The 27,124-nt window shown below is 49.0% G+C and overlaps 1 protein-coding gene across 7 annotated transcripts in view; it reads right to left on the reverse strand.

Annotated features, from left to right (window-relative positions):
- Positions 1-1,113: 1,113 nt before the first annotated feature.
- The window catches only part of COL6A3 (collagen type VI alpha 3 chain), a 58,553-nt gene continuing 32,542 nt past the window's right edge, over positions 1,114-27,124 (reverse strand). For 5 of the 7 annotated variants that reach the window (XM_063400028.1, XM_063400027.1, XM_063400024.1 and 2 more), the window contains 35 exons: positions 26,340-26,686; positions 25,773-25,851; positions 25,277-25,422; positions 23,997-24,089; positions 23,559-23,612; positions 22,561-22,632; positions 21,648-21,674; positions 21,485-21,529; positions 21,324-21,377; positions 21,104-21,166; positions 20,683-20,748; positions 19,928-19,981; positions 19,140-19,175; positions 18,556-18,618; positions 18,217-18,279; positions 17,461-17,523; positions 16,963-17,025; positions 16,734-16,784; positions 16,577-16,612; positions 16,417-16,479; positions 16,222-16,284; positions 15,532-15,564; positions 15,403-15,439; positions 15,283-15,294; positions 14,634-15,127; positions 13,962-14,061; positions 12,779-13,477; positions 11,570-11,678; positions 10,239-10,843; positions 8,702-8,956; positions 7,041-7,115; positions 5,313-5,492; positions 5,144-5,197; positions 2,136-2,306; positions 1,114-2,004 (listed from right to left, as the gene is read on the reverse strand). In XM_063400028.1, coding sequence (XP_063256098.1) covers positions 1,964-2,004; positions 2,136-2,306; positions 5,144-5,197; positions 5,313-5,492; positions 7,041-7,115; positions 8,702-8,956; positions 10,239-10,843; positions 11,570-11,678; positions 12,779-13,477; positions 13,962-14,061; positions 14,634-15,127; positions 15,283-15,294; positions 15,403-15,439; positions 15,532-15,564; positions 16,222-16,284; positions 16,417-16,479; positions 16,577-16,612; positions 16,734-16,784; positions 16,963-17,025; positions 17,461-17,523; positions 18,217-18,279; positions 18,556-18,618; positions 19,140-19,175; positions 19,928-19,981; positions 20,683-20,748; positions 21,104-21,166; positions 21,324-21,377; positions 21,485-21,529; positions 21,648-21,674; positions 22,561-22,632; positions 23,559-23,612; positions 23,997-24,089; positions 25,277-25,422; positions 25,773-25,851; positions 26,340-26,686 — 4,466 coding nt within the window. In that variant the 3' untranslated portion in view covers positions 1,114-1,963. The remainder of the gene's footprint in view (positions 2,005-2,135; positions 2,307-5,143; positions 5,198-5,312; positions 5,493-7,040; positions 7,116-8,701; positions 8,957-10,238; positions 10,844-11,569; positions 11,679-12,778; positions 13,478-13,961; positions 14,062-14,633; positions 15,128-15,282; positions 15,295-15,402; positions 15,440-15,531; positions 15,565-16,221; positions 16,285-16,416; positions 16,480-16,576; positions 16,613-16,733; positions 16,785-16,962; positions 17,026-17,460; positions 17,524-18,216; positions 18,280-18,555; positions 18,619-19,139; positions 19,176-19,927; positions 19,982-20,682; positions 20,749-21,103; positions 21,167-21,323; positions 21,378-21,484; positions 21,530-21,647; positions 21,675-22,560; positions 22,633-23,558; positions 23,613-23,996; positions 24,090-25,276; positions 25,423-25,772; positions 25,852-26,339; positions 26,687-27,124) is intronic. The other 2 variants (XM_063400025.1, XM_063400026.1) reach the window with 2 other exon arrangements.

Raw genomic sequence — 27,124 nt, forward strand, 5'->3', positions numbered from 1 at the left:
GACAAAGCCCAGAGCAGCCCTGCCAGCTCTTCCTGCTCCCTGGATGAGCCAGGGTGAGGCCCTTGGAACCCTGTGGATGGTGTGCAGCACTGAACAAGAAGCCTGAGGGGTCACACCGGCTGAATTTAGTCTTGCAGTGGTGCTGTGGAGGGCAAATCCTCCTCCTGGGAGGTGCTGCCAAGGGCATCGTTGCTGTGTGTGCAGCACACGTGGAACGTCCCCTGTCGTGGCCCATGGGGACCTGCCTGAAGTGCTTCAGAAAGCAGCAGGACAGCACCAGGTGGCCTTCTCCTCGTGACAGTCTCACCCTGACCCATGGAAGAACACCTGGATAAGCCCTGAATTGCAAGGGTCTCCCTTCCAGGGTTTAACCAATCCAGCCCAGCTCCCCGGAAGGCAATGCCCTCTCCCAGTTCTCCCTCACCAATGCCCTGGTTTTGGTGTTCCAGCTGCTCTCTCCATGGCATGTGCCTGAAAGGCTCCATTTTTCCTTCCAGGCACGTCCAGCAGGCCATGGGCAGCATTATCAAGCCCTGCCTGTGAACAACAGAGGCTCAGGGAAACTGAGGACGTCAGCCCCACAGCCCAGAGCTGCCCTGTGCCCTGGGGTGGCCACTTTCATCTGCTTTGTGCTTTCAGGGGGGATTTTTGAAGGGGCAGGGAAATGTGCGTTGTTTCTGGGAATTTAATCTTTCTTGGGTGAGCTCAGAGAAGGACAGGAAGGGTAAAAATCATGGCTGTGGAAAGTGAAGGAGACAGATGAAAATACTTATGGGGTCATTGAGTCACAAAGGTTGGAAGGGACACGCAGGACTGGCTGAGGCCCAGTTGCTCCATGCCATGTCCAGCTGAGTTTAAATTCCTTCAGGATGGAGATTTCACAACCAAGACATCTCTGTTTCCACCTTTTTTCCAAGCTGAAAATCTCCAGGTTGCCAGCAGCCTCTCAGTGCTGTCCCCTTGAATACCCTTACTTCATCTATCCTCCCTTTGAAGCACAATAGGATCACCCCTCCCAAAATTTTCCCAAATTCCCCCTCCAAATAATTGCTCTCCAGGCCCTGAAAAATTATTCCATTGATGCCCACACTGGCTTTAACAAAGACAAACCTCTGAGTTTCTCAAAACCTCCATTAGACTTTATTTAAAAGTTCTTTGTATAGACTTCCAGACACGGAATCCACAATAAAAATAAAACCCCAGTCCCTCCCACTGCTCCCCCCTCCCCAGACTGTTTTGCTTTGTATTTTATAAAACATACAACATCAGAAGAATGCCAGAGGCATCCTACACCACAATTTAAGGATTTGTTAACTGAGGCCTTGGTCCCAGCAGTGCATTTGCATTTGGAAACTTTGCTTCCTTTTCCTTGCTAGTTCGGTTGGCCACATGTGGTACAAATGCATACAAGAGATCTAGTCTGAGATCAAATCCAGCAAAAGAAGAAAAAAAAAATAAAAATAAAAGAGGAAGAGTGAAAATGGAATCACTTGTTTATCAGAATCAGCCACTCTCTTACACAAAGGCTTCCCCTGTAAAGTTACATTCAGTTATGAGAGGGATAAAAGCAAGCAGGTAACAAGTTGCAGTGAAACTATTATGATTTTTTTTTCCTTTTTTTAAACTCATTTTTAGGGTGCCTTAGATAGGCAGACGGCCAGAACTGGGGGGGAAAAAGGCTAATTTAGAGACATGTTGAGAGACAATAACAGTCTGCACTTAGGTAAATATTTGGCAATGTTGAAGCTGTACAATATAACCCGGGCACGTGTAGCACTCAGTCCACAAAACAGTTTAGCACCATATTGATAGGTCATGCAGCCAAACCCTCTCCTCAGGGTTTGCTTGGGAGTTAAAAGCATGAAATATTACAGTGCAAGGTCGTCTATACCCTTAGCTTCTATAGGGGCAAGGTGGCAAAGGTGATGCTGTCTCAGAGGTAAGTGTTGGCCGGCCCCTGGCTCTATGTCCCTATTGTCGTCACCACGCCGGGGTTGATGGTACCTGGTGGAGAAGGAAGGAATAAATAAGGTTTTGTTGCAGCATATGGAGGGAAGAGAAACGAGGTAACTGCCAGGAGTCCAACCCCGTGCAGCAGGGTGGGAGTGCCAGGGATTTGGCTGAGCCCCTCTTACCAGGGACGCAGAGTTTTTCACATTCTTTCTGCGTGTTGAACCTGTTCTCGTTGCCGCCGCAGCCGCCGTACCAGAAGCGGGCGCAGCTCTTGGTCTCGGGGTCGTAGTACCATTTCAGCTCAAAGTTCCTGCAGGTGCCCTCGTCCTTCTGCAGCCGGCAGATATCCAGGACTGTGGAGAAAAGCAGGAGCAGCAGTGGTCAGCAGCACTCCTGGGTGAAGCACAGCCTTTTCCGAGTGTGTCTGCAGGGCAGGGCTGGAATGCAAGCTGAGAAAGGGCATCCACAGCACGGACTGAGCGCATTTCCTGTGACTTAATCCCATCTCTTTCTTTGCATAGAGAACCTCTTTCCCTGTTGGTCACCAACCCTGGTGCACAAGTTTGCCTCCTGTGTCACTGCCATGCATCCAGGAGCGGTGAAGAAAGCGTGTTGCATGGCAGTGGTTGTCTGCAAATCCCTTGGATCTGTGGGAAGTGAGTTGGCAGGTCTCAGGACTGGGGGAGGACTGGCTGGGCTGCAAGGGAAGAAGTACTGGCACCACTAAAATGACTCATGTCTTCCTCTGAAAAGAGAAATCTTCCATGTGAAGATGCTCCTGAGTCCACCACACATGCACATGGCATCTTGCATCCCTTGCTGGGTGAGCGGGGAGCAAAACAACAAAGTGCTTGGATGTGGCAAAATGAAATTGCCAAATAATTAAAAAAAAATTGAAAAAATATCTGACATCAGCCACTGATTTGCCATCAGGTCACACACACCTCCCTTCACACAGGGATGCAGAAGGAGCTCATGCCACCTCTGCTCAGCACAGCATAAACACCACAGATAAGGGGGAGTCAGAAATCAGTACTGACCCTCCAGTTCAGCTTTGCTTTTGGGCTCCTACTGCCAAAAACTTCCCAAGGCCTTAGGCAGGCTCTTTGCCTTTTTTATATTCAGATTTCCTTTTTTCCACCTTTTGCCCATCTCCCTTTTCTCCACCTTCCAAAACACTGAAATCCAGCAGATGTGAACAGAGGAATGACTTTACCCCAAACCCTGCACAGGAATCAAATTGAAACACTAATCAGAAGAATTTCTTTTCCAAATATAACCTAATTTTCCCCTAGTCTGAAATTAAACAAAAGCTTACCCAAAAATTTCCAAGAATTGATGGAGAGCAAGAGCTAGGGAGTTAAAATATGTTTTAAGCTGTAGCAGGTTGAAAAGACATCGAGAGACAGAGTTCTAAGTTATCCCATGGAGAAATGTGCCTGGGCTCCTCAGTTACACCTAAGAGTTATGTTTGTCATGGTAAAAAGTTAATAAAAATTTGAAAAAAACCCCAAAACATAGAATCATTAACGTTAGAAAAGGTAAGACCCTTGAGCCCAACCATTACCCCAGCACTGCCAACCCCATGCCTCAAGTTCCACATTACACATGAAAAATTTTATAAAAAGTCCATAATTCAAGGGGATCACAGCATTTAAAAGGCTTCAAAAGGGAAGTGGGTCTGGTGCATGATTTTGCACCCAAAATGCCCAAAGGTTTGGGAGCTCAACTCATTTCTCAGTGTTGCACCTGCTATGGGCTGAATCCAGAGCCTGAGCCACTGCCTAGCACCCTAAAAGCTGAGCTGCGTTGAACTCCTATGTCCATTTTCCATGTGGATTCAAGCTCTGGCTTTGCAGAAAATGGAAAGGGAATAAAGTGAGCAGAGCACAGTGGGCAGAGACCTGAACATCCTTCCAGGGCCCCTCGGCTGCTTTTCTTGGCTCTGTGCCTAGGGCAGAGCGGTGCCAAGTTGATGAAAAATCACTTTAGCCTCAGAAACAGTTGCTGGAAACATCATCAAGGCATGTGACAATGATCAGAAGGGGCTGGCCTGTGGGACAGGGCTAGCAGAAACACGCGCCCTCCAGAGAAAACCTCATCAGGGAGGCTTCCCTGCTCTCTGAGGGTGGAATCCTGCTCTGGAGTGAAGCTGCAGGTCCTGCACAAGCCCTGTGCTGCTTCCTCCAGCAGCAAAGTGCTCAGACTACAGCCAGAGGATCCATGATGCCTGTTTGCATCCCCAAAGCACCTTGAAATCCCCTTTTGCCACCCCAGACATCTCTGTGGCTGGTGGTGGCTGCCTCCTCCTTGCCGCCACATCTCTGCAGGGCTGCCAGTGACAAAAATTCCCAAGCGTGATTTAAGGATGCTAAAATAAACCTAAGAAAGTCAAATGAGGTGGAAGGGTCAGTAATTTGCCTTTTCAAACCCTGTCATGCCACTGCAAGGACTAAAGCCTTGCGTTTCAGTACCAGAGCTGTCTTCACTCCTTGGTTTCTCTCCCAGCTCCACAAAGGGCCCTGAAACACCTCTGCGAGGGGGAGGCTGCTCTGATGAGGATTTTTTGGGCTCTGTTCCCATCCCAACCTCTTGCTGAACCAACACAGCTGATTTCAAGCCTCTTCTCCCTTCCCAGGTCTTGAAGAGGTTTGCAAATACAACCCCTCAACCTCAGAAACTCCTTGAGGAGAGGAGTGCATGACCATTTTCCTGGGGGCTCCTCCCTCAAGCTTGACTTTTATGTTTTGGTGATGAAGGAAAACATCTCCATGGAATACCTGAGCCCCATGGAGCCACCTTCCATCAGGTGTTTTGGTTACAGGCAGCGAAATGTTGGGAATTCTCTGCATTTCAGCAGAGCTGTGGCACTTTCTGGTCACACAGAGATAACACAAACTGGTTTGGGGCCGTGCCACGCTCCAGTTCAGCAACCCCAGGTCCCTCATGAAAGCTTTGCCACTCAGGTTGTGCCAACACAGCACGTCCTAGTGGGACAACACACATGCAAAGTGACTTGCTCATGCAAAGCAGATGGAAGGGCATGGTCGAGTGAAGGAGCAAGTGAAAACTAAATCTGTGCTACATTGGTCTGGGGTTGGACAGGCTTGGAGGCATGCTGTGAAATGGTCAAGGTGAAAGAATGGGCTTGCTTTGTTTGTGATGATTAAATTTTTTTGGAGGGTGTTACCTGATGATAATCTTTTCTCAAGGGGTGGCTGCTGCAGGGCTTTCTCATCCGCTGCTGGAGGAGGAAAAAGTGCATGGGTTTGGATTTTAAACTGTGTTTTCTCTCTGATCCAAACATCATTTTACAATAGGACAAAATGCAAAAGGGTGAATCCTCATGGGGTACTTACATGGCTTTAAGCATTTGTTATTGCACTCAGCTTCGGTCTCAAATCTATTGGCATTACCTCCACAGCCACCATACCAACCCTGGCTGCAGAACTTGTGTTTGGAGTCAAAGAACCACACAATCTGATAGTCCTTGCACTGCATGCCCATGTCAAAGTCCAGCAAGCAAGGGTCTGGCCAATCTGCATGGCAAAAGGTGCAAAGGTTAAGTGACTCTGAGAGGGTTAAAAGCTGAAAAAGCAAAGAGATTGAAAAGAGAAAAAGGGAAACTAAAGCCTGGTTCAGGACCGGTGGCATTTCCCTCTCGTGTGTTTTGTCTTGCTTTGCTGGATGCAAACCTTCCCCAGCTTCCAGCTTACCTCTTCTTGCTCTTGGTTTTGTCCAAGATCCAAACCCCAGATCCTTGGAGCAACAGAGTGGGAACCCCTTACTCCCCACTGGTGCACTTAGGACTGAGCCCTCACACAAATCCCCCCCTCTGTTTTCAAAGCTCTTTGTCCTGGCAGTAACTTGTAGTCCTTATGTGTGTTTATCTCTAAAAGCATGTTGTGCCTGGTATATGTGAAGGCCCAATGAAGATTTAAACATATGTTCCTTTCCTGCCCCAAAAATGATAATTTAGGTCCAAATCCCAGAGTTTTTATTAGCTATGTTGGGCCATCCATCCTATTTTACCTATATAAGGAGGGCAGAGTGTGAGCTTTCCTCCAAGGTCTCTTGGAAGATTTACACATGGGTCTCTTCCATGAACTAGAAGAGTCCCAGCTAAACCCATCCCCAATTCCCTGCCCTCTTTAGAGTCTTTATCCTTTGGGTTAGCATCCTTGGGGAATGCTCGCCCCAGGTTACTGCCTGCCATAAATCTTCAGGCAGAGGTGTTTGCTGCAAGTGGGTCAGCGAGAGGAGCTGAGATGGAGAGGCCTGTGTGGAAGTGCAGGGCAAGCACACAGCACATCCCTTTTCCCTGGAGCAGGAGAAGCCTACACGCCTGGTTTCCCAAGGGCTGGTGCCAAGGGGTTAAACAAGGGGTTAAACAAAGCCACCACAGGGTGTTTGTCACCTGGTGGGAACAAGGCTTCTGAGGGGGATGTCAGTGCCAGGGAGAGGGGCCAAATGAGCAGGAGCACATGGGAAGGGAAGGATAATGGGTCGTGCAGGAAGGAGAAATGAGTTGGTCCAGCATAAGCCCTTGGCCCCTCTGCTGCACAAAGCTCCAGTGGTGCCACCAGCCAGGCACGAATGAGATCTGTGCTCGTCCCACTCAACGCCAGCAGCCAGCGCTCAACAGCCCCTCCACAGCTCCTGGCTGAGCACCCTGAGCAGCAGCACTCCCCGTGCTCTCAGACCACTCTGTGGAGAAAACGAGCCGCAGCGCAGGCAAGACGTTTAAAGGAAAGCACGGGAGCGATTGTTCAGGGACGAGTTTTGGATGACAGATCCATTGTCGGTGTGCCTGCAGTGGCTGTGCTCCTTGAGGAAGGCTGAGAGCCCTTCCAGGTCCTTGGAGGAGGGTTTGTGGCAGCGGTGGTACCGCTGAGTGTGACAGCACCGATGTGACGAGCACGATGTCACCCGATGAAATGAGGCAGAGGCCCCAGTGCAGGGCTCCGACCCTTACAGCCAAGGATGGCACCAAGGCCATGATCAAAGCCAAGGACTTGCAGATCCTTTGGTGTTAGTGGGACTGTGAGAGCCCCCAGCCCAGCAATCCCCCCGTGGCCCACACTCACCATTCTCAGGCCCTTCCAGTGGCTCAGCGTTGAGCATCATGTTGGCCAGGGACACCTGGGGCTGTGCCGGGGTCTCTGCGGAGGAGAGGCAGAGGTCAGTCAAGGGGGAGCCATCAGCAGCAGCACCCTCAGTGGAGTCATAAACAAACTCCCAGGCCCCAGCTCCAGCGTGGAGGCCAGGTCTGGATCTGTTTAGGCCAGCACACACATATGGGAAATGTTTATTGGAGGCAGCTGTTGGGATGAGTAATTCCCAACCGCCTGGCTGTGCCGGGGTGGGATCGCCTTCTGTCCCCAGCCCTGCTTGGGCTCATCCTTGGGGTCACCACACAGGAGCATCCTCAGGGCCCCAGGTGACTGTTTTGGATGGCCCCCACTCACCCCACAGCATCCACAGGGCAGGGGTTCAGGAGCTGGAGGTGGCCACTCTGGAGCCAGTTTAGCTTTGGTCTCCTGGCCTTAGAGATGGCAGAATAAAACTGGCATCCCCCAGGGGAGCCAGTCCATGATGGATCTGTACCCTCTTGTTCCCTCAAGGGCTCTCTTGGACCACACTCCTCCCATCAGGCCTCACATCCCTCTAGGAGCTATGAGAAGGATTGTCACAGGTGAAAAAATTCCACGGGGCTGGAGGGCAGGAGGGGTCTGCAGCCACAGGAAGGTCTGGATTTGCTTTTCTTCAGTGTACAGTTTGGGTGTGGGTAAGGGGGAAAATCCTACTCCGTGTCCAGTCACAGCTTGCTACCACTGCCTACTCAGTTTATTCCCATTCAAGATTTATTCTGTGGGAAAAACAGCTTACCTGGGCATTGGGAGCTCCAATCCAGCACATGCAAATATTACTCCTACCCACTGATGCCTTTCCTCAACATTTTTATGGGCATGTTTATTGCTTGTGAAGGTAAGGGACCAGTCCAAACCCACTGAAGCCAGAGGAAAGGCTCTCCATGGGCACTGGAATTGTCTTGGAAGTGCCAGAGGAAGCCAGACATGGCACTAGCAGGACCAGCACAAACTTCACACCACCAAGCCAAGACACCTCTGTGCCAACTGTATTTAAAAAATATTGGCTGTGTCTTAGACAGCAACACTTGGCCATGCCAGAGAGTTTGGTGAGGTTCACATTGGATCTGCATTCATGGAGTTTGGATCCCCAAGGGACTAAACCTTCTGTTTCATCTCTTCTTTGTGAGTTTTTCTGGATAGTGTGGGAAGCAAATCAGTAGCTATGGGAATGGCTACCAGGGAAGCAGCTTTTCTTGCTTATTTTGAAATCAGGCTGGACTGAGTTTACCAGTTTGACTCATTTTTAATTGCAGTAGTGCAGGCTGGACCCACACCAAGACCTTTGGCACTGATGTACAAACCCTCCAGCACGTAACAAACCCACTCTGGGACTGCCTTTAATTATCCCACATTCAGTGTGGATTTAACCCCACTGAAGTGTAACTCCCATTTTTCAAAGAAACACATTTGCCATGTCTCAAACCCTGCTGATGATGCAGAGGACGGTAGACATGAGGTGACACAACTTAGCAGAGCCAGGGCTGGGATTGTTGGTGCCAGCTGATTCCCCATCCCTTGTTTTTCTTTTCCCCTCCCACTTTTTGTGTCCACTTAATGAAAAAATAAATGTCCACGTGTTTTTAAGAGTCACTTACTCGTGCTGAATGACCCTGTGTAGGTTACTTTGGGATGGGATTTCTGGTAGCCAGTGATGACCACGACGTACTTGTGCCCACTCCTGAGCCCTCGGATCACGTGCTCTGTGCCCGTCACGTTTTGCCTCTGCACCAGGGAGTGGTCGTGGGCCAAGGTGACAGTGACATCAAAGGTGCTGTGTGGCTCAGGGCTGGCCCAGCGCAGCCTGGCACTGCTCTCGGTGACATCTGTGATCTGGATGTCGTGGCTCTTTGCTACAGGGCAGAATCAGAAGGGACACCAAGCAGTGAATGAAGAGGGAAAGGTCTCAAGGAAAAAAAGTGCCTCAGTGCTGCAGAATCTTCTTTCCATGGCAGGTTGGTACTTGGCTGTCTCAAATGCCACCTCAGGGGAGGCTTTGTTTTCCACAGCTCAGATGATTCACCAAGTGGTTTATGTATTTTTAATAATCTGTCGCAATCTAGCAAATCAAAGCCCCATTTTTTTTTTTTTAGAAGATTCTCACAGCTTGAAATCCCCAGCACTTTCCCAACAACTGTAAGTGTGCCCAGTCAGATCCTTCCTTCTCTAGGGTGCAATGGATTCACTAAGCTGCTGAAGACCTTCAAGCCAAGCCTGACTAAGAGTGAACATAAAATCACAGACTAGTTTCGGTTGGAAGGAACCTTCCAGACCATCTTGTTCCAACCCCCTGCCATGGGCAGGGGCTCTTCCCCCTAGACCAGGCTGTTCCAAGCCCCATCCAACCTGGTCTTGAACACTTCCAGATGGGATGACAAGCTTAACAGGTCAAAGAAGTTATGATGGAAAGTTTTTCTGCTCTGGCAGCTCACTGGATGAGACCTTTATAAACACTGCTTAAAGGACTGGTGGAGCAGGAAACACCCAGAAAAGTTTATTCCCTTCAAGCTGATAAAAGCATCAGCCTTGCAAAAGCTGATTGCTTTTATTTATTGCTTCTTATTTATTATTTATGCAGAAACTTGCTATCAGTGACTGGATGAGCTTCCCTGTGCTTGGACACATTCTTTTAGCCTTGCTCAGCTAGTGCAGATCTGCCTGTACCCCCTTGCAAAAATACCTGGGAAACCTCTTTGTATGAGCTGTGCTCACATGAAAGAGGCTTGGCATTCCCAAATAGGTCTCCACACTGATCCATTGATGAACTAACTATTCATTTTAGCTAGGAGTTCAAACAATGCCACTATATGAACCACCATAAATAGCAAAGCTTGGCCAAGGGGCGATGCTATGAGGAAGTAGTGGAGACAAATGAGCCACATTAGAAAGAGAAGTTCTCTGTAGCTGGATGGGTTGCTCCTGATTGTGTTTTGCCTAGGGGCAGCCTGTCTCCCACCCATTTTTGCACAAAATTCTTAACACAAGTTGGCAGTGACCCAGCACAGGTTTGTACCTAAAGCCAAAATATGGCCTCTGGGGGCAAATTAATCCTCTCAGAGGGCAGGAAGAGCCACAGCCTGCTGTGGTTCACCCTCGAGGGAGGCACTGCCCACATGGGGAGAGCTGTTCACTCACCGCTGTGTCTCCTCCTGCCGCCGGCTGCAGGGGCTGTGGCGTTGGCCCGGCTGCTGGCTTTGGTGTGGGTGGTGGCACTGGCTGCTCCCTGGGCAGTGGCACTGGCTGTCCCCTGAGCAGTGGCACTGGCTGTCCCCTGGGCAGTGGCACCGGCTGCTCTCTGGGCTGTGACACCGGCTGCTCCTGGGGCAGTGGCACCGGCTGTCCCCTGGGTGGTGGCACCGGCTGCTCTCTGGGCTGTGACACCGGCTGTCCCCTGGGCAGTAGCACCGGCTGTCCCCTGGGCGGTGGCACCGGCTGCCCCCTGGGTGGTGGCACCGGCTGCCCCCTGGGTGGTGGCACCGGCTGCTCTCTGGGCTGTGACACCGGCTGCTCCTGGGGCAGTGGCACCGGCTGTCCCCTGGGCGGTGGCACCGGCTGCCCCCTGGGCAGTGACATTCCTCTGGACCACGGGGCTGGCCGGGGTGGGCTGGGTGGCTCTGCCCTGGGCCGTGGTGCTGGCAGGAGTGGTTCTGGCACGGGCACTCGCCGCCGGCTTGATGGTGGTGCTGACCGTGGTGCTGGCAGGGAAGGTCCGGCTGACGGTCGCGTTGGGAGCCACGAACCTGAGCAGAATTTTGGAAGTGGGGAAGAGTTGACGCAGAAACCATTGGTAAGAACCCACCTGAAGTCAAGAGTCTTTGCTGGTTTTAGATTTGCCCAGAGTGAAGAGTGAAAAGTGCTCAGATCCAAGCAATGAAAAGTGCTTGGGGCAACCTGGTCTAGGGGAAGGCGTCCCTGCCTGTGGCAAGGGGTTGGACAGGATGTTCTTGAAGGTTCCTTCCAACCCAAACTGTTCTGTGATTCTCTGATAAGGGTGAGTTCAGCAGACAGATCTGTAGCATGCCTGACTTCAAGGGGTTTGGCCTTCTAAAGCCAGGACAGCTCTGTGCCACCAGTGGGACACAAGCTTTCACTTCTCTTCTGAAAATATTAGCAGGGATGCTGTGATGGATTCTGTATATCAGATAATCTAGGGCAGCCCAGCCTCTGAAAATAATGCTTAGAGTAGAAAGCCCCAAATTGATAGTAATTTCTGGAATTCCCGACCTTCACGATCAAAGTCAGCATATGCCTCCTTCATATTTTTATACATATATTAATATGAATTTTGCCCCAAATTTAAAATTAGACATGACCCTTCTCTATAAGATATCTCTGTTGCTCTTTTGACACAGCACTGGGGGAACCAGTAAAACTAATTATTATTTGAATTATATTAATTAAAAGATAATCCTGATTTTTGAAATGAAGTTTGCTTTTTCTTTCCTTTTCCCCAAAGCATTACTCACACTGCTTTCTGCCCGGTGAGCACAGGCTGCTGGTTCTGGACTTGCTGACCATTCTGGAGCCACTCACACTGTTTCCTTATCTCTGGAGACAGGTAGAAAGCAAATTCACCTGGAGATGGAGAGAGACATTAAATACGGGAGTTGAGGATGCTGGATACCCACCACCAACATATTACACTTATTTCTTCTTAATTTAAAAACAAAACAACAAAATAACCTTTCTTTTCTTGCTTGATGTTTGGTTACTGCAACATCCTGGGCTGGGAAATTTGTTATTCCAGTTTACAAACATGAGGGCTGTAACTACAAGAGGGCTGTTTGCCTGAGTCTGTCACTTATAAACACATTTCTTGTAACAAGGCACTTCCAACCACACAGGTAATGTTATTTTTTCAAAAGTTAGGGGTTTCCAGGACTGCTATAAGCAGTAAATGGAAAAAGCAAACTGAGATAACCTAAACATTTATTTCCAGATGTTTGCTTCCAATTTAGTGAAAGACATTCCTCAATCTGCGGTATATCAGCCCACTAATCTTATTTTCAGGAATTTTTGCTAAAAACTAGATTTCCTAAATGAGGTCTACTTCTTATCCTTGCTGGATGGGTGTGTTTAGGATCTGTGGCAGCTGGAAGTCCAGTCCAGGGGCTCTAGCTAAGCTGAAATGTAAATTTTCGAAGCACAGTCAGCACATCCCAAATACAGCAGCTTTATTTATCCCTGAGCAAAGAATCCTGTACATCTGACCCTTAAATCTGCATACAGCAGCTCCAGATCTCAGCCTGAGCCAGCCAAGGGCCTGCTGAACATGATGTTTATGCTGAAATTGGGAAGAAAGATCTGTTGGGTGTTCAAGGAGCTTCAAAGAAGTGCTGCAAAGGGCCTCAGCAGGACCTGTGTGAGAGGTAAGCCAGGTGGGATGAGATCAGAATCCACAGGCCAGCCCATGGAGACCAAGGCAAAGCAAACTGAAGTGCAAACTCTACTTGGTGGATCAAAATGGAATTGGATGGGGAGGCCAAAGTGAACAAAACCCAGATGCACTCACCTAGGTAAAGTAGGAGCAGCCCAAATTGCACCAAACAGTACAAACCATAAAAAAAGAGACTACATAAAAAGTGGGCCTGCTACCCAGAACCTTTCAAATTAACCCCTCTGAGGCCACCTGCTGCCCCTTCCATGACACTTTGGCCGCAAGATGTTATGCTTACTTCTGATAAAGGATGGCAGCAGTGTCCCAAAACGCAGCAAGGGCTCCTCATGGAGCTCTCCTGGCTTATCAACCAGCTTGAAGAACACATCATTTGGCTCGCTGGCGAGGCTGTAGATGCTCTTGGTATTCACCTTCCTGCCGATGCCCAAGACAACAAAGAAGTACCCTTTGCATTTTGCATCAATCACAACCCTCTGCAGGTGCTCAAGTTCTCTTTTGTTCACTTTTCCAGTCATCATCAGCACTATGACCTTTAGATCCCGAGGGCTCGGCGCGCTTTCAAAAACATGAGCGATTGTGTGTTCAATTGCACTTCCCAGGGCCCTCGTGCCATGGAGCTGGGTCATTTGGTTGTGGAGGTAATTGATGATCTTCTCTTTGGATGCATAATCAGTTAGTGAGAACTCAGTTTTTACTGGTGGGAAGCTTGAGTTGGTTTCGTGCTCGTAAGGAGCTTGCTGGAGAACGGCCACTCTGGCGTGGTGCTGGGATACTTTGGGCTCCGAGCTGATTTCCAGGTTAGTTACAATATGGGAAATGTACTTCTTCATCTCGCTGAACTGCAGAGGGGTGGTGGACTCGGAGCTGTCCAGGATGAAGGCTATGTCCGTGTCCACGTCTGTGGGGGCTGCCCTTCTGTCTCTGAAAGAAGGTCTCTGGCCAGTACTGCCACAGCTGGGGTCGGGGTCACACACATCTGAGGAAGAAACACAGTGGGTTTCACCTGCAGGACCCGAACATAACCCTCCCTCTCCACTGGAAACACCTCTTGTGTCACATGAAATACAATCAAGCCCTGGATATTCACTGGTCAACTGCTTGACACCAAAGTAACTTCATCCCACTACAGACTCAGTTATGTGTTCAGTATTCTTTTGTGTGCTCCTTTGTCCAAGGGGATCCCTGAAGCACTCTGTCATAAGTGGCAGAAGGCCATCCTTTAGAGCACTTAGCTATCAGTATTTGAGCTGTAAAAATGGCAACCAGACAAAAAAAAAAGGAATTTCTCTTTACAAAGTAGAGAACCTTGTTCACAATGCCAATGTTTTTTGCTCAACCCAAGAATCCCTTGTATTCATCAACAAAAGGGCCGACTCCCAACTGGGCTTCCCCTCTTACAACTGATTGCTGCATGACCAGAAGGATTTGGAAGTGTCTAGAGGAGAAATTGGATGCTTTACCCAAACAAATGTGACAAGTCAAAAGCCTCTGAATGGTTTGGTTCAGCTGACCGCCGCTGGTGGGAAGAACAATGGCGTGACCGACCGCTGTGTTGTTGATCTGGTGAGGTGGAAACAGAAACACACGGAGTCAGTTATGCTGACTTCTGTTGTTCTCAGCTCTGAGGAGGGGCGGGCAATCCACAACTCTGCTCAGCTCAATGCTCTCAGCGGTTCCCTTCTGGAGGAGCCTTGTGTCCCTGATGTCAGCTTAAAGTCATAAACTCCAAGAAAAGGGACCACTTGAACCAGTGCTCAGTAGGTTTATCTGGGGCTTTTTCATGGCTTTCAATCTCTGTCCACTCTCCCTCTCCCAACAAAGCTAATGTACTTCCACCTTCCCACCCTTTGCCTTTCTGTCAGACTCTTCCTTCTGTTTCATCCCACACCTGGCACCCTGGAGCCATGGTCTGGGAGAGTGACTCCTGAGAGCCTCACTAGCATTTCCCAGCATGTGCTGTGGTGATTATGGAATTAGGCTTTCTCTCCTAATGGATGGATGAGTTTGGCCAGCAATACTCTCTTCCACATTTGAGAGGACTGTGAAAGCCAAGCATTGCCCATGGCATCCAGTGTCATGAAACAAAACCAAGGGCACAAGGAGAAAATAAAGAAAGGGTGAAGGACCCCAACCTCCAGGGCTCTGGTCAGAACCGCATCCTGCCTGCTGGTGAGGAACACCGGCACGACCCCGGCGTCGTAGAGCTTCAGCACAGCGTCGTTGAGCTGCGGGGACGCCCTCGTGTCCCCGTTGCTGAAGAAGACAGCCACCTTCCTCATCAGGAAGCCACTGCGAGCACGCTTGAAGGTGTTCCTGGCCACGAAGGACATGGCGGTCTCCAGGCTGCGTGGCTTCGTGGTCAGTGTTGCCTGGAAGTTTTGGATCTGCTGGAGGAGGCTGGATTTCTTCCTGGCGTCAGCAAAGCGGATCTCGGTGGTGACCTCGTTGTTGTAGGTGACCAGAGCCACCCGTGCCCCCCGGGGACAGTTGCTCTCGGCGATGGTTAAGTTGTTGACCACTCTGAGCACGGTTTGCTTCATCCTGTTGAAAACCTCCCTCACGACGCCCGAGGAGGTGTCAATAGCGAAGGCCAGCTCGGTTGGGAAGACAGGGCACTCCTTGGGACCTGTTGGGAATGTGCATCAGGAGCAAGTCATGCCTCAAACAGCTGTCAGGATTCCAGGACAGCGTCCTCAGCAGGGGTACATCATTCACACATGGGGAGAGCAACAGTCGTGACATGCAGCCACCCTGGGGTTTAAAGGACTGAATGAGACTTACCATAGCAGCAAGCTGTGGAAAACATGGAGAGAAAAAAGCAGCTTGGTCAGTGACATTCTTGTAACATGATGGGCAAATAAGGGTAGAGTGAGGGGCTTAGCAAAGCACTGAGGTACTCACGGCATTTGTCTTTGATGTTCCGCACCAGTGCACATTGCTTCAGGAAATAAAGGAAGGGGGGGGAAGAGATATGTCACACAGCCAACCCAAGAGTGTTCCAAAACAAGAGAGAAATTATGCCACACTTACATCTCTGGATTCTCCTTTCTCGCCTTTAAGGCCCTGTTTCAAAGAATGAAGAGAAATTGAGTGCAAAGTGTATCTCCAGGGTGCCCCATGAGCACTGTCAGAATAACTACTGAGCCATGGGTCATGCAGGAGCCAGGTGAAAATCTGTCTGTTTTCAGCTGTGTTTCCAACAACAGAGTGCAGCTCTCTTCTGTGCGAGGAGTAAACCTAGCTGAGGCCAAACCCTAAAGGGAGGTTGGAACTAGATGGTCTTTAAGGTCCCTTCCAACCTAGACCATTCTATGAGTTATGATGCTCCAGGTTCACATGCAAAGCAAGCCCAGTCACCTGGGCCTTTCTAGGGAGCCTTGTTCCAGCCAGATTTGGTCATGGCCCATATCCTACGTGGGGTAGTGAATGATAAGGAGATGAGAATCTCCTAGAAGGAATTTTAAGGGGCATATTGCCCTGGAGAATTCCTAATGCCTGGTAAGAGCATGTCTCATGGCTTTTTCCTTTGGTTTGAGGAAGGGTAAATATTTGTCACTGATAAACAGCTGCTTAAAAATTTATGGAGACAAATCCAAGCCAAATAAAGAGGGATTTCCCCAGCTTGAAATAAGCAGGAGACAGTGATGGACTTATTTTCCAACCCTTGGCCCCCACAGGGATGATTACATGAAGCCAATCAGCAATGCAATGAACACTTACAGATGGCCCAGGGTATCCAATCTCTCCTTTCTGACCGGGTGCCCCAGGTACTCCTGCGTCTCCCTAGAAAGAGACAGCAGAGAAATCCTCTCCATGAACATCTGCAGGACTCCCAGGAGCACTTGGAGGAAAAGATGTGTCCATCTTTCAGGGCATTCATGCAGAAGGGAAAATCTGTACCATGATCCAACTTACCCTGCGGCCTCTGTTTCCTTTGGGTCCAGGGCCTCCAGCAACACCACGGTCACCAGGTCCACCCTAGGAGGGGAAAACCATAAACAGCAGCTCTAAACCTGCACAGATCCATGGAAAAATTGCTTGGAAAATAAATGCACAGCTCATGGGCTGCACCTACCTTTGGCCCTGCATAACCTACGAAGCCACGTTCTCCCTGAAACAACAGAAAGGTTAATTTGAATACGCTCTAGAAAATGCCCTCATCCACCTGCACTGGGGTCTTGGCTGCTTCCTTATCCTTGTTGAGGGGGTGGGAATGCTGAGCATACACCTACCTTCCTGCCTTTAGGACCCGGGCCACCAATTCCATCTCGCCCATCATCACCCTAAAATTGGAAAGCCAAAATCATTCATATGTAAATGATATGTCACATGTAAACAACATAAACCCCACAGGTCCAGCGGCACAAACAGAAAGAACCCACAGAAGCCACAGGCCTTTGTGAAACTCTTAAATGTTCCTTAAAAGTGTCCTTGGTGGTGTGAAAGCATGGCCACACTCACCATCTCTCCTCGTGGGCCCGGCTGTCCATTCGGCCCTTTGGGTCCAGGGTTTCCAGGCTCACCCTAAAAAGAGAAGCATCTGTTAAAGCATGTGCTGAAAGTCTGAGCCTTCTCCAACCCACCAACACTGGTTTCTTTGCACAGAGCAGTCTGCAGCCCTCCTTGTGGCAGAAAGGCATGAATGGACCTACACAGCCCGAAATGCTGCCAAGTGCATCTCTTTAGTGGAACCTTCGGTGATTTCAGGAAAGATAAAACCTTCCCATGTGGGCATTTCCTGAGAATCTGCCCAGGAAAGTTGCTTGGGAATCTCAGTGGCTCAGTTACTTTTGTCTTTCTGTTCGCTGAAATGGGAGCCTAATGAGACAACAGGCACAGAGCTTCTCTCCTCTGTGCAAGCCCAAGAAGTTCATCTCATGTGTTTCTTTAAGCCCATGCAAAATCCAGCAGCTTTTCAATGCAGCTTTAGTTGCTGATGTCCAGCATCTAAAGACATACCTTCCTTCCCAGGGGACCAATCCTGCCACGTTCTCCTGGGGGTCCTGGAGGTCCACTCCCAGCCTGGAATGGAAATGAGGAGAGGCACGTTGGCAACATTCAAGAAAACTCGGGTGCCAGGAACTAGGGAATTGGATGACCATAGAAATCATGTATTGACTACCAGGGCTGGTGTCTCTCAAAACACTTCAGCAAATTCAGGAGTCTGCTTCATGTTTGGGAAGAGCTGGAGGTCCAGCTCAGTTCAGTGGAAATATCAGCAGCAATTTATATTGTCCCTAAGAGAACATCCATGGGAAAGCAGGAGGGGGAAAATCATGCTGGGGGACGGGGGGAAATGAAGTATGGCATTATGTTGATAGGTGTGGCTGAGGAATGCAATAGGAGGGAAAAATAAATACATGAGGTGGCCCCTGCAGGCATGTGAGATGGGCATGCTCTGGCTTCAGAGGATGAAACGTCACAGAGATGCCCCACCAGTCACTCCGGGATCCTCTTTAACTAAAATTGCAATAATGAGCCAAACACTGAAGTCCTGACCCCTCTGTGGTTGCTTTTATCTCCTTCTCTTCTGTAACTCTTGATCAAGAAGTCTTAAGCATAAGTTGAGAGGAGAATCATGCTGGAAGAGTGTGTTAAAAGAGAGTGGAGCAGAGCTGGAGCCCTAGGAGAGGGGAATGTGAAGACACACTGGAATCTTGTTAGTTCAACAACAGTGTAGTTGAGCCAATGTCTGGGAAGCAGCAGAAGGATTACCCTGGGCCCAGGGACACCCTGCTCTCCTCTGATGCCTGGTGTGCCAACCTGGCCAGGGGGACCCTGTGTGGGAAGAAAAGAGAGGCTGTCAGCACACGTGGGCAGAAACACACCAGGATCCAAGGGAAATAGATGCTGCAGTGTCTGAGGGATGTTTTGTGTCACTCCTTGGCTGGTGTGAGCGCAGTGGCAGGCGGGACAGCCAGACCACAGCACCCCCCAAAAAATACCCAAATCCCAACAGTCTTTGTGGAGGAGACTCTATGGGGAAGTGGTTGTGATGAAGTAACACCACAGCATCATGAGGCAAGGCCTTTCCTCTGCTGTGAGCTCACTGACCTGTGGCCCTCGCATGCCTTGCTCTCCAGCTGGCCCTGCTGGACCAGGCGAGCCCTTGGTGCCCTGCAAGTACAAAACAGGACAGTGCAGGTTAGCATGGGAGGACGTTGTCAGCACCATGGGAAGGGAAAGGGGAGATCCACAGCTGCACAACGGGCAGGGAAGAACAGATTTTCAGTTGGGTGGGTTTTTCTTGTTTTTTTTTCCAAGATATGGTGATAGCAGACAATAAGCACAGCAATGACGGGGGCAATTTGCCTCCTGCAATTGATGGGCATCAACCATCATGCTCTGGCCCTGTTACACTGCTCCAGCAGCACACAGGGACAAAACATCCCACCAGGGAGTGCTGTAGGAGACAGGCAGGCACGTGGACAGTTGGTTCTGCACTGATTCCAGCAAGAAGCACACAGGGAGATGAGCCTGAGGAGGAGGAGGAGGAGTTGGGAAGTTTGAAGGAGAGAGGAGGCAGAGAGGAACAAGCAAAGCCTGCACGTCCCTTCTCTTGGCACATCTCTCTGGGTGCTGAGGCTGCCTGGCCGTGGTATGGCAGGAGCCCCATGTGTTGTCCCATCACCACCTACCTTAACTCCTATGGGCCCCCTTCGTCCTGCCATGCCCTGCAAGGGAAGGAACAATGAGGCTTGTTGATCTAACACGTAAGCACACCTTTCCCTATTGCTTTTGGATCAATGCTTCTTATTAGTGCTTCTTATAGTCCAAAAATTACATTTGGAGGATTTAAACTACTTGAGGGGGGGAAAGAGAGAGGTAAATCCATATGGTCAGATCTCTTAAATCAGACTTGGGCATGTTTTCTCTCTCCTCACATCCCCCACGTAGGTGAGCTGCTCCCTCATGCATGTCAGGAGTGTGGCACCACCCATGGGACAGGACATGCAGCAGGGAGCACATCCCAGACATCCCAGCTCCAGTTTGGTTTTTGCCTTTCCAAAACCAGCAGCCAAATGCAGATGCATATCATGGAATCACAGACTGGTTTGGATTGGAAGGGACTTCCAAGACCATCTAATTCCAACCCCCTGCCATGGGCAAGGACATCTTCCACTAGACCAGGTTGTTCCAAGCACCATCCAACCTGGCCATATACATGAATCATGTGTAACTCCACTGATCTGAGCACTGAGTTATTTGCATGGGAATAAATTCAACTTTCAAAGTCTCTACAAAAACCAAGAAGCCATGAGGCATTTTCCTTCTGAGATTCTTTTTCCTTTTTTTGGGGGTGGCTTGTTGGGTTTTGAGGTTGAATTCTTTGTGTTTGTGAAACAAAATACATGGAAAGGAGGAAGGGGAAAAGTTATTGTCAATCTAGGCTTGGGCTTTGCTGACTGGAGGTCTGGCAACTCACCCTCCTCCCGACTTCACCATCTTGGCCCTCCAGCCCTGCTGGTCCAGGATCTCCCTAAAGGAAAAACAAAACTCCAGTGAGAGCCCTGAGATGAGCAGGCATTGGGAAAATAGATTCAATTCTCTTCAGTTCTCAAAAACAAGGCTCCTTTCATGCTTTGACACAAGTTAATAGTCCTGCTTTGGTGGGAATCCTTTTAACAACTCACAGAGACTTTCCATCAAGTTCCTGAGCCAGCAGAAGTCAACATTCCTATTCTTTGGGAAATGCCTTCTGGCAGTTTAAGATGCATTTTTTATTGTGAGCTGATGTGAAAACAGATGGGTTTTGAAATTTTCCAAGGAGTGTGTGGGGTGTTTTTTCTTGCAAAAGTTTCAGGTGAATCAGGAGGTTTAGATTTGAAGTAATCTAATCAGTTCTCTGCTTTTGTATATGACCCATGAGAACATACGAAGGTAATTTCCAAGTACAAAGTTATTTTCAGAGGCAATATCCCAAAAAGGCATTGTAAAATAATAATAATTTTTTTTAAAAGGTGCTTTTTACACAAAACATCTTCTAAACTGACATCTTCCCAGCGAAAGTTTTGGTTGGGAACCAACAACATTTTCTAGTGGAAAAAAATATTCCATCTGACAAGGCACAACGAGTTTAAGAAACTTGCATCTTTTTGGCAGCATCCTTTTTTCTCCCTTTCTCTGGCCCATTCTGTTGTAAAAACCAAAAAACAATACAAGACAACAAAGAAATTTTACCATTGGTCCAATTTCACCCTTTTGTCCTCTGGGGCCCCGCTGAGTATTATCAGCTCCTGAATCTCCCTGAAAGCAACAGAGCAATGAGAAACATCTGTGTTAGTGGGATGTGAAAATCAAATCTCGTAAACTGCTCTGCTAGAGCTGAGAACCAACTTCTCTTTTTTCCCTTTTTTGACTGAAATAGGTGAAGCATTGCTGCTGTTTTCAGACAGACACGGCTTTTCAACTGAGAAATGATACTGAAGGAGACGAGGAAGGGGAAATTTATTATGGTGAAGCAGGAATTGATGGGTTGGTATCTGTCATGGGACCTGCCACTATCAAACAGCATTTAAATAAGCCAGGGCCACCCTCTCTGATGAACCCAGGATCAGTATAAGTGGGTGGAAAATCAAGAAGAAGCCTTAGCAGTGTTTACCGGATCTCCACGGAGCCCACGGTCACCTCGTTCTCCTCGTTCACCCTTGACTCCCTTATCTCCCTGTGGGAAGAGATGGAGAGTTAGGAGGAGCAGCTCTTGCTAGTTGAAAGCATCTCTGCCCAGCCCTCAGCCCTGATGATGGCTTTTCACCCTCCCCTGCCTCATATCCACCTCTTTGCCATCATTTAGCCTCACTCTAAAAGTGATTAAAACCTACCCTCCTGCCAGAATATCCCTTCTCTCCAGAGGAGCCAGGCAAACCCTTGTCTCCCTAAAAAAAAGAAAAATATCTTAGAATATTTGCCACTCCCAAGGTGCTTTTTAGATACTTCACTGAAGCATCCAGTCATTAAGAGAAAAACAATTAAAATTACTGACCTCTTCTCCATCAATGCCATCCAGACCCATTTCTCCCAGTTCACCCTGTGGAAGGGAGGCAAGGGGCAAATGCTCACTGAGAGGATGGGGGAATGGGGATGGGGGATGTTGATGTGCCACACAGTCACGCTCACTGCTGGGGCATGAGGAAATTGCTCCCTACCTTCTCTCCTGGGAATCCCCGAGAACCCTAAGGAGACAGAAAAGAGAGTTACTCCACTTTTGTCCAGCTCTCTGCCATAGGAAACAGTGGAGAAGGAGGGCTGGGCTTGCTGGCAGACCCAGGGCCATGACCAAGACAGGACTTTCCCTGATTTCTGTTATGTCAGTGTTTGTTTTCAGCTGCCTCCCCAACACTTGTGCCAAGATAAAATATGTGGGGCATGGGGGTTCATCCAGGTCATCCAATAAAATACTTCACTCCTTAGCCACAACTTCTCCTTCACTGACTTTTCTTGCTCCCTGCACCCATTTCTATGTTAATCCAGTCCTAATGCCTTTGTCCAAGACTGAACAGATTTTAAACAAGATTCAGTATCTCAGCTGCAACTAATGGGCTTGGTTCATGCATTCCTCTTCTCCCTGCCAGAGGATCATGTGGTCAGAGCAAATGGTAGGAAACATCCCCTTAATTTCACTTTTTCCCATAAATATTATATGTTTCACCACCTTTTCTGGCTTGGGGTGCAGCTGCTGTCCTGGACCAGGAGCTCAAGGTTCCTCTTTAAAGCCATGGCTCACTTGTCTCCCTCTTCCCAAACAGCAGAATTCCACCCACTCACTGTCCCAGCCCTGTGCCAAGACACGCACATCCATCTCTTCCCAAATCTTTCCCCCAGAGCCAGACTGCAGAAGATAGATCATCCTTGTCTGTGGATTGAGCCTGGGTCTCTGGGCTGCCTTTTTGCTCTTCATAGCAACACCAAACCCACAACAGCCTCTGAAAGCCCTGGTGCCTGGCCAGGTGGACACAACCACTAAAGGGCAAGTGGCAGAGGTTGTGTGACCTCCTAAAGCAGCAGGAGTTACCCCACTGGACTCTGTGTCTGCTCTCTGCAGGCTTGTTCCACACGTACCTTTGTTCCTCTGTGCCCGGGGCATCCCTGGAAACCTTGTGTCCCATTCACACCTGGTGGTCCACGCTCACCCTGGTGCATAGAGAGGGAAAAAAAACCAGTCAGGAGTTGCCTGCTAAGCCTATTTCTGTGGCTGCCTGTCACAGGAGGTGTCTTGGAGGTGCAGGAGCAGCAGGTTTTGCCTAGCCACCCCTCCATCTCTTGCCCACAACCTTCCTCATGTAGAGACCAATGGCAAGTCTTCATCACGGAGAGAGAAACACCCTTCCCAGTCCCTCAGCTGTGAAAGAGCTTTGTGAAACTTCTCTTTCAAAATTAAAATGACAAGATGAGGCCCTCAGAGCTCTGCACAGATGTCTAATCCCATGCTGACCTTCAGGCCCTAGGGAAACATTGCCTGGCACACGATGTCTTGCAGCAGCCTTTGGCCTCTGCCTGCACTGTTGGAAAGGCCACGAGCACCGTCAGCCCCTTGGCCTCGGCCTCACCCCTTGGGAGTGGTGCATGGAAGAATGTTTATTCCAGGGCTGACGTGGGATTCATGCAGAGTTTGGATGAAGGGGGTTAGTAAGAATTCACGGGATTCACGTTGTCTGCCATATGACGGATAGGAACATCACTCTTTGTTCCACTTTTGGGCTAACTCAGATCTTTCAGCTGCAGGTGGTACGGATAACTTTGGCATAATTGCAGATCTGACGAAATTGAGGATTTTATTTGCCTTGAGGAATAGCACAGAGATGAGTCACATCAAATAATGGGAGTTATTCCCCCATCATCCTTCTCCAGCTCCTGAGAAGCTCCCTACTGACTTTCTCTCCAGAGAAGCTGGGACCAGCAGCTCAGCCTGTCAGGTGTGGGAAACTCAGGAGTTCTGCTGTCTCTTCTAACCCGCATCCAGAGTCCCAGCAGAAGAAAGGAGGCTTTTCATTTAATGGAAACACCTCCAAACACTTGACAATGGTGAGGTCCCCATTTGAACAGGGGCAGTCACTCACCGGTCCTCCTTCATCACCAGGGTAGCCTCCATAGCCAAGATCCCCCGTGACACCCTAGAAGACAACAAAGAAAATTGTGAGTTTCTTTCATAGTTCTGTGATTGATATTCAAGGTTTCCCTAGATAAGCACAGAGCAGGTGCTAATGTGTTAATGAGAGATATAATCTTTTGATGTCCCTAAATTGTTTCACGGGATGCTTCACCCTGGCTTTCCAGCCATTTGTCCCTGCCCTCTTGGATATTTTGCAGCACTGAGGCTATGGGGAAAGGGAAGAAGAGCAGTCCTCAATTGCTCTGTGTGTCCCAGAGTCAGTTTTCAAATTGAGGGAGTAACTGGAGCTGATCTCCCCATTAACGTCACCCACTACAAGTACACAACCTGTCACCACCAGGTTCCCGTGCACAGGGACCCTTCATCCCCAGAGGAAATGACCTACCTTTGGTCCTATAGGGCCTGGCACACCTCTGTCCCCTCTCTGCCCTGAGCACTTGCAGGGGACCTTGCAGCACGTCCTCTCTGCGATGTTGTCCTGCAGGAAAAATGGGAAGTGAAAGTGTTAGAAACCTGCCAGAGCCCCAGCTCCTGATTTCGGATATCAGAGGGGAGGGTTTAATCAGAAACTGCATGGGGTAGAATTTGTAGAGTGCATTTAGTAGGACATCAGTCCCAGAGCAGTGCCTGTCACTGAAGAGAGAAATCTCATCTCCAAAGAAAAAAATCCAGGCTGTGGAGAGGGCCATGTGAAAGTCACTGCAGTGAGCAGCTCACCAGCAGCCCACAGGCTGAGAACGAGCAAGCACATGATAAAGGAGAAAAAAAAAAAATTAAAAAGAATTATATGGACTCAGAGAAACCACAGCTTGGTTTTACATCATCCAACAGAAAGAAGAGGGGAAAAAAAAATCACTTTCTTTGCCAAGTATGTTGCTGGCTGCAAACATTTCATGCCAGCTTTGCACACTTACATTTTGGAAGGATTTTCCTAGGCTGAATTACCTGGGGAAGGGCTGAGGACCAACTCTTATCTCAAAACCCAAGGCTGTCACAAGTGGCTGCACTGTGATTTGTGGGGAAGGGCCCAGCAAGGTTACCACAGGGACCAGTGGTTAAGCCCAATCTTATTAAATCTATTGGAAAAGGAGCTCAAGCGTGCTGGTAGCAGCTGAGAAGTTGGGAGGAACTGGACATACTGAGGCTGACAGCAAATTAAGTCAACACTCGAGAGGGACTATACCTTGGGAAAGAAGTGGATCTGTGAAAAAGAAAGGCCTTAAGGGACAGCTCCTTCTCCTGTTGAAAGCACATCTGACATACAGGCAGTGTATGAGATCAGGGAAAGAAACCTCGAAAGCAGCGCTTTTACAAGAGGTTTAGCACTGACCAGGCACGACAGGGCATTACTGTAAGGTTAAAAAAACCAACAGTATAAACACATGCAGAGGGCGGGTTTTTGGCACTGCAGCTTTTGATGGCATCTCATCCCATGCCATTTGACCTAAAGCCTCGGCTGGAGTTGGGTTTCTTCAGGAGTGGGAAGAGACCGTGGTCTGCTCTGAACTTTATTTGCTGTGGCATCTGTGAAAAGAGCTGACGTGAGGCAGGGAGGGGAGAGGAGCAGAGCCAGGAGGGTGTAATCCAGTTCAGCCGTGCTGGAGATCCAGGCCTAGGCTTCCCTCCAGCATTACAAGGCAGCACTGCCTGTGCCAAGTTACTTACAAGCTGCTCTGCCAGCTCAAAATCCAAGTCCAGCAGATTAACTCTGAGTGGCCTGTTGTAGGTGAACCCACGGCCAAACTCCAGCTGCATCACTCTGTCAAAGTTGGTCACTCGGTCCAGCCCCACGAGGATGAGAGCGTTGACTCCTAGCAGGGAGAAGCAGAAGGGGCTTTGAGGTTGGGAGAGGTGCTCTGGAGGGCCTGCACACCCTGCCCTGTGACAACACATCCTTATTCACGTCTTTGACTGCAAACAGAGCCTTTTCAATAGAATACAAGCATGTTCACACACATCCAGTGTAAGTTGCCCACACGCCTAGGTGGTGGCAGGCAGCTAAACATCACAGGAAGGCAGTGAAGAACACCAAGTGCATGTAGAATTCACAAAATCCTTAGCCCTTACTGTCAAAAGCAGATGGATTTAGGAGAAATGATGGTAAAATGGGTTACATGTTAACATGCACTATAATCACTACCTGGAAGAGCAAAAAAATTACCTTCTGAGTGTAACGTAGATGAAGCAGCCTCCAGCTGATTTATTGGCTCATCCACACCATCAGTAAAATGGATTATGACCTTGGAGAGAAACAAATTTCTGTCAGGACACAGAATATTTCAGGTGTGAAACAAAATCAATGTGCAGCCTGAAGGGCCTTTTTCCAATGCTTCATCTGAGAGAAGGTGAGGGAACTTCTAAACCTTTTCCTGGCCATGAAGCTCTGCATTCCTGTGCCAGGTTCCTGTGCATTTCTGTTCCTGTACATCATGCAGGTGTTGCTAGAGCACAACACAGGAAATATCTGGAGAGCAGTAATTTGCAGCTAAGCGGTGATCATGGGAACTGGCTGCAATGATGCTCATCAATTGTCAGGACAAGACCTTGACAATGCAGGGAGAGTGCAGCAAACAAGTAGGGCTTAAGTGACTACATTTATGGTGAATAAATTCAATTGATTTAATTTTTTTTTAATTATTATGAATTTACAGTTTCTTCACCAACTAAAGGACATCAGAAGTCAGCTTTACTGGCCAATACCGCCCCAGAGGCCTCGGCCTCAACTCACCTTGGTGCTGCCGGAGGGCGAGGAGCGGAATTTGCTCAGGTAGGACCTCAGTGTGTCTGCCCTGAGGTAGTAGGGCCCGCGGGTCCGCATGTCCAGGAACCTCTCCAAGAGCTCGGGCCGGTACTCGGAGAAGTCCAGCCCCTCCACGGGTCCCCCCTGGGCCTGGGCCATGATGGCCACCCTGACGTTGGGAGCCTGGTTGCCAGTGCAGCTGATCTTCTGCATCTGCGTGATCCTGTTCAGCACGGACTCCACTCTGGACTCCAGACCTCGCTGGGAAGTGAATATGCTTTGACCGGGCCCAACATCACTGACATCAAAGCCAATTATCACATCTAAGTCGCAGTCTGAGAGGGGAGTGAAGAAAGAGAGAAGAGCATCATGGAGCAGTGTGATGATTGGTTTTCAAGTAATGGCTTTTCTAATTACTCTTTTAGTAGTTAATGAAGACACTGCATCAAGAACTGACACCACTTGCTGCACAAGTGTCCTCTGTTTCCTTTCACCACAGCAGTAATAACCTGGGAAAACTTATGTTTCAATAATTCCCCTTTTTTAATTTTCGCCATGGGAAGAGCTGCCTAAACCAACTCCAAGAGAAATTTGCATTTTCATCAGGCAGCTAAGACTGCTTGTCTCTCTCCAGCACATGGAAACCTGTCAGTACTTGTACAGTGTGCACCTTCTACCTGTGCTCTGAGTGACACTCAGAGAATCACAGGGAGATGTTTGAATTCTCTTTCATATTCGCCACATTGCCTGGTTAATATCTTAACCACTTGGGT

Source organism: Prinia subflava, chromosome 6, assembly GCF_021018805.1.
Source record: "Prinia subflava isolate CZ2003 ecotype Zambia chromosome 6, Cam_Psub_1.2, whole genome shotgun sequence".
NCBI classification, from domain to species: domain Eukaryota; kingdom Metazoa; phylum Chordata; class Aves; order Passeriformes; family Cisticolidae; genus Prinia; species Prinia subflava.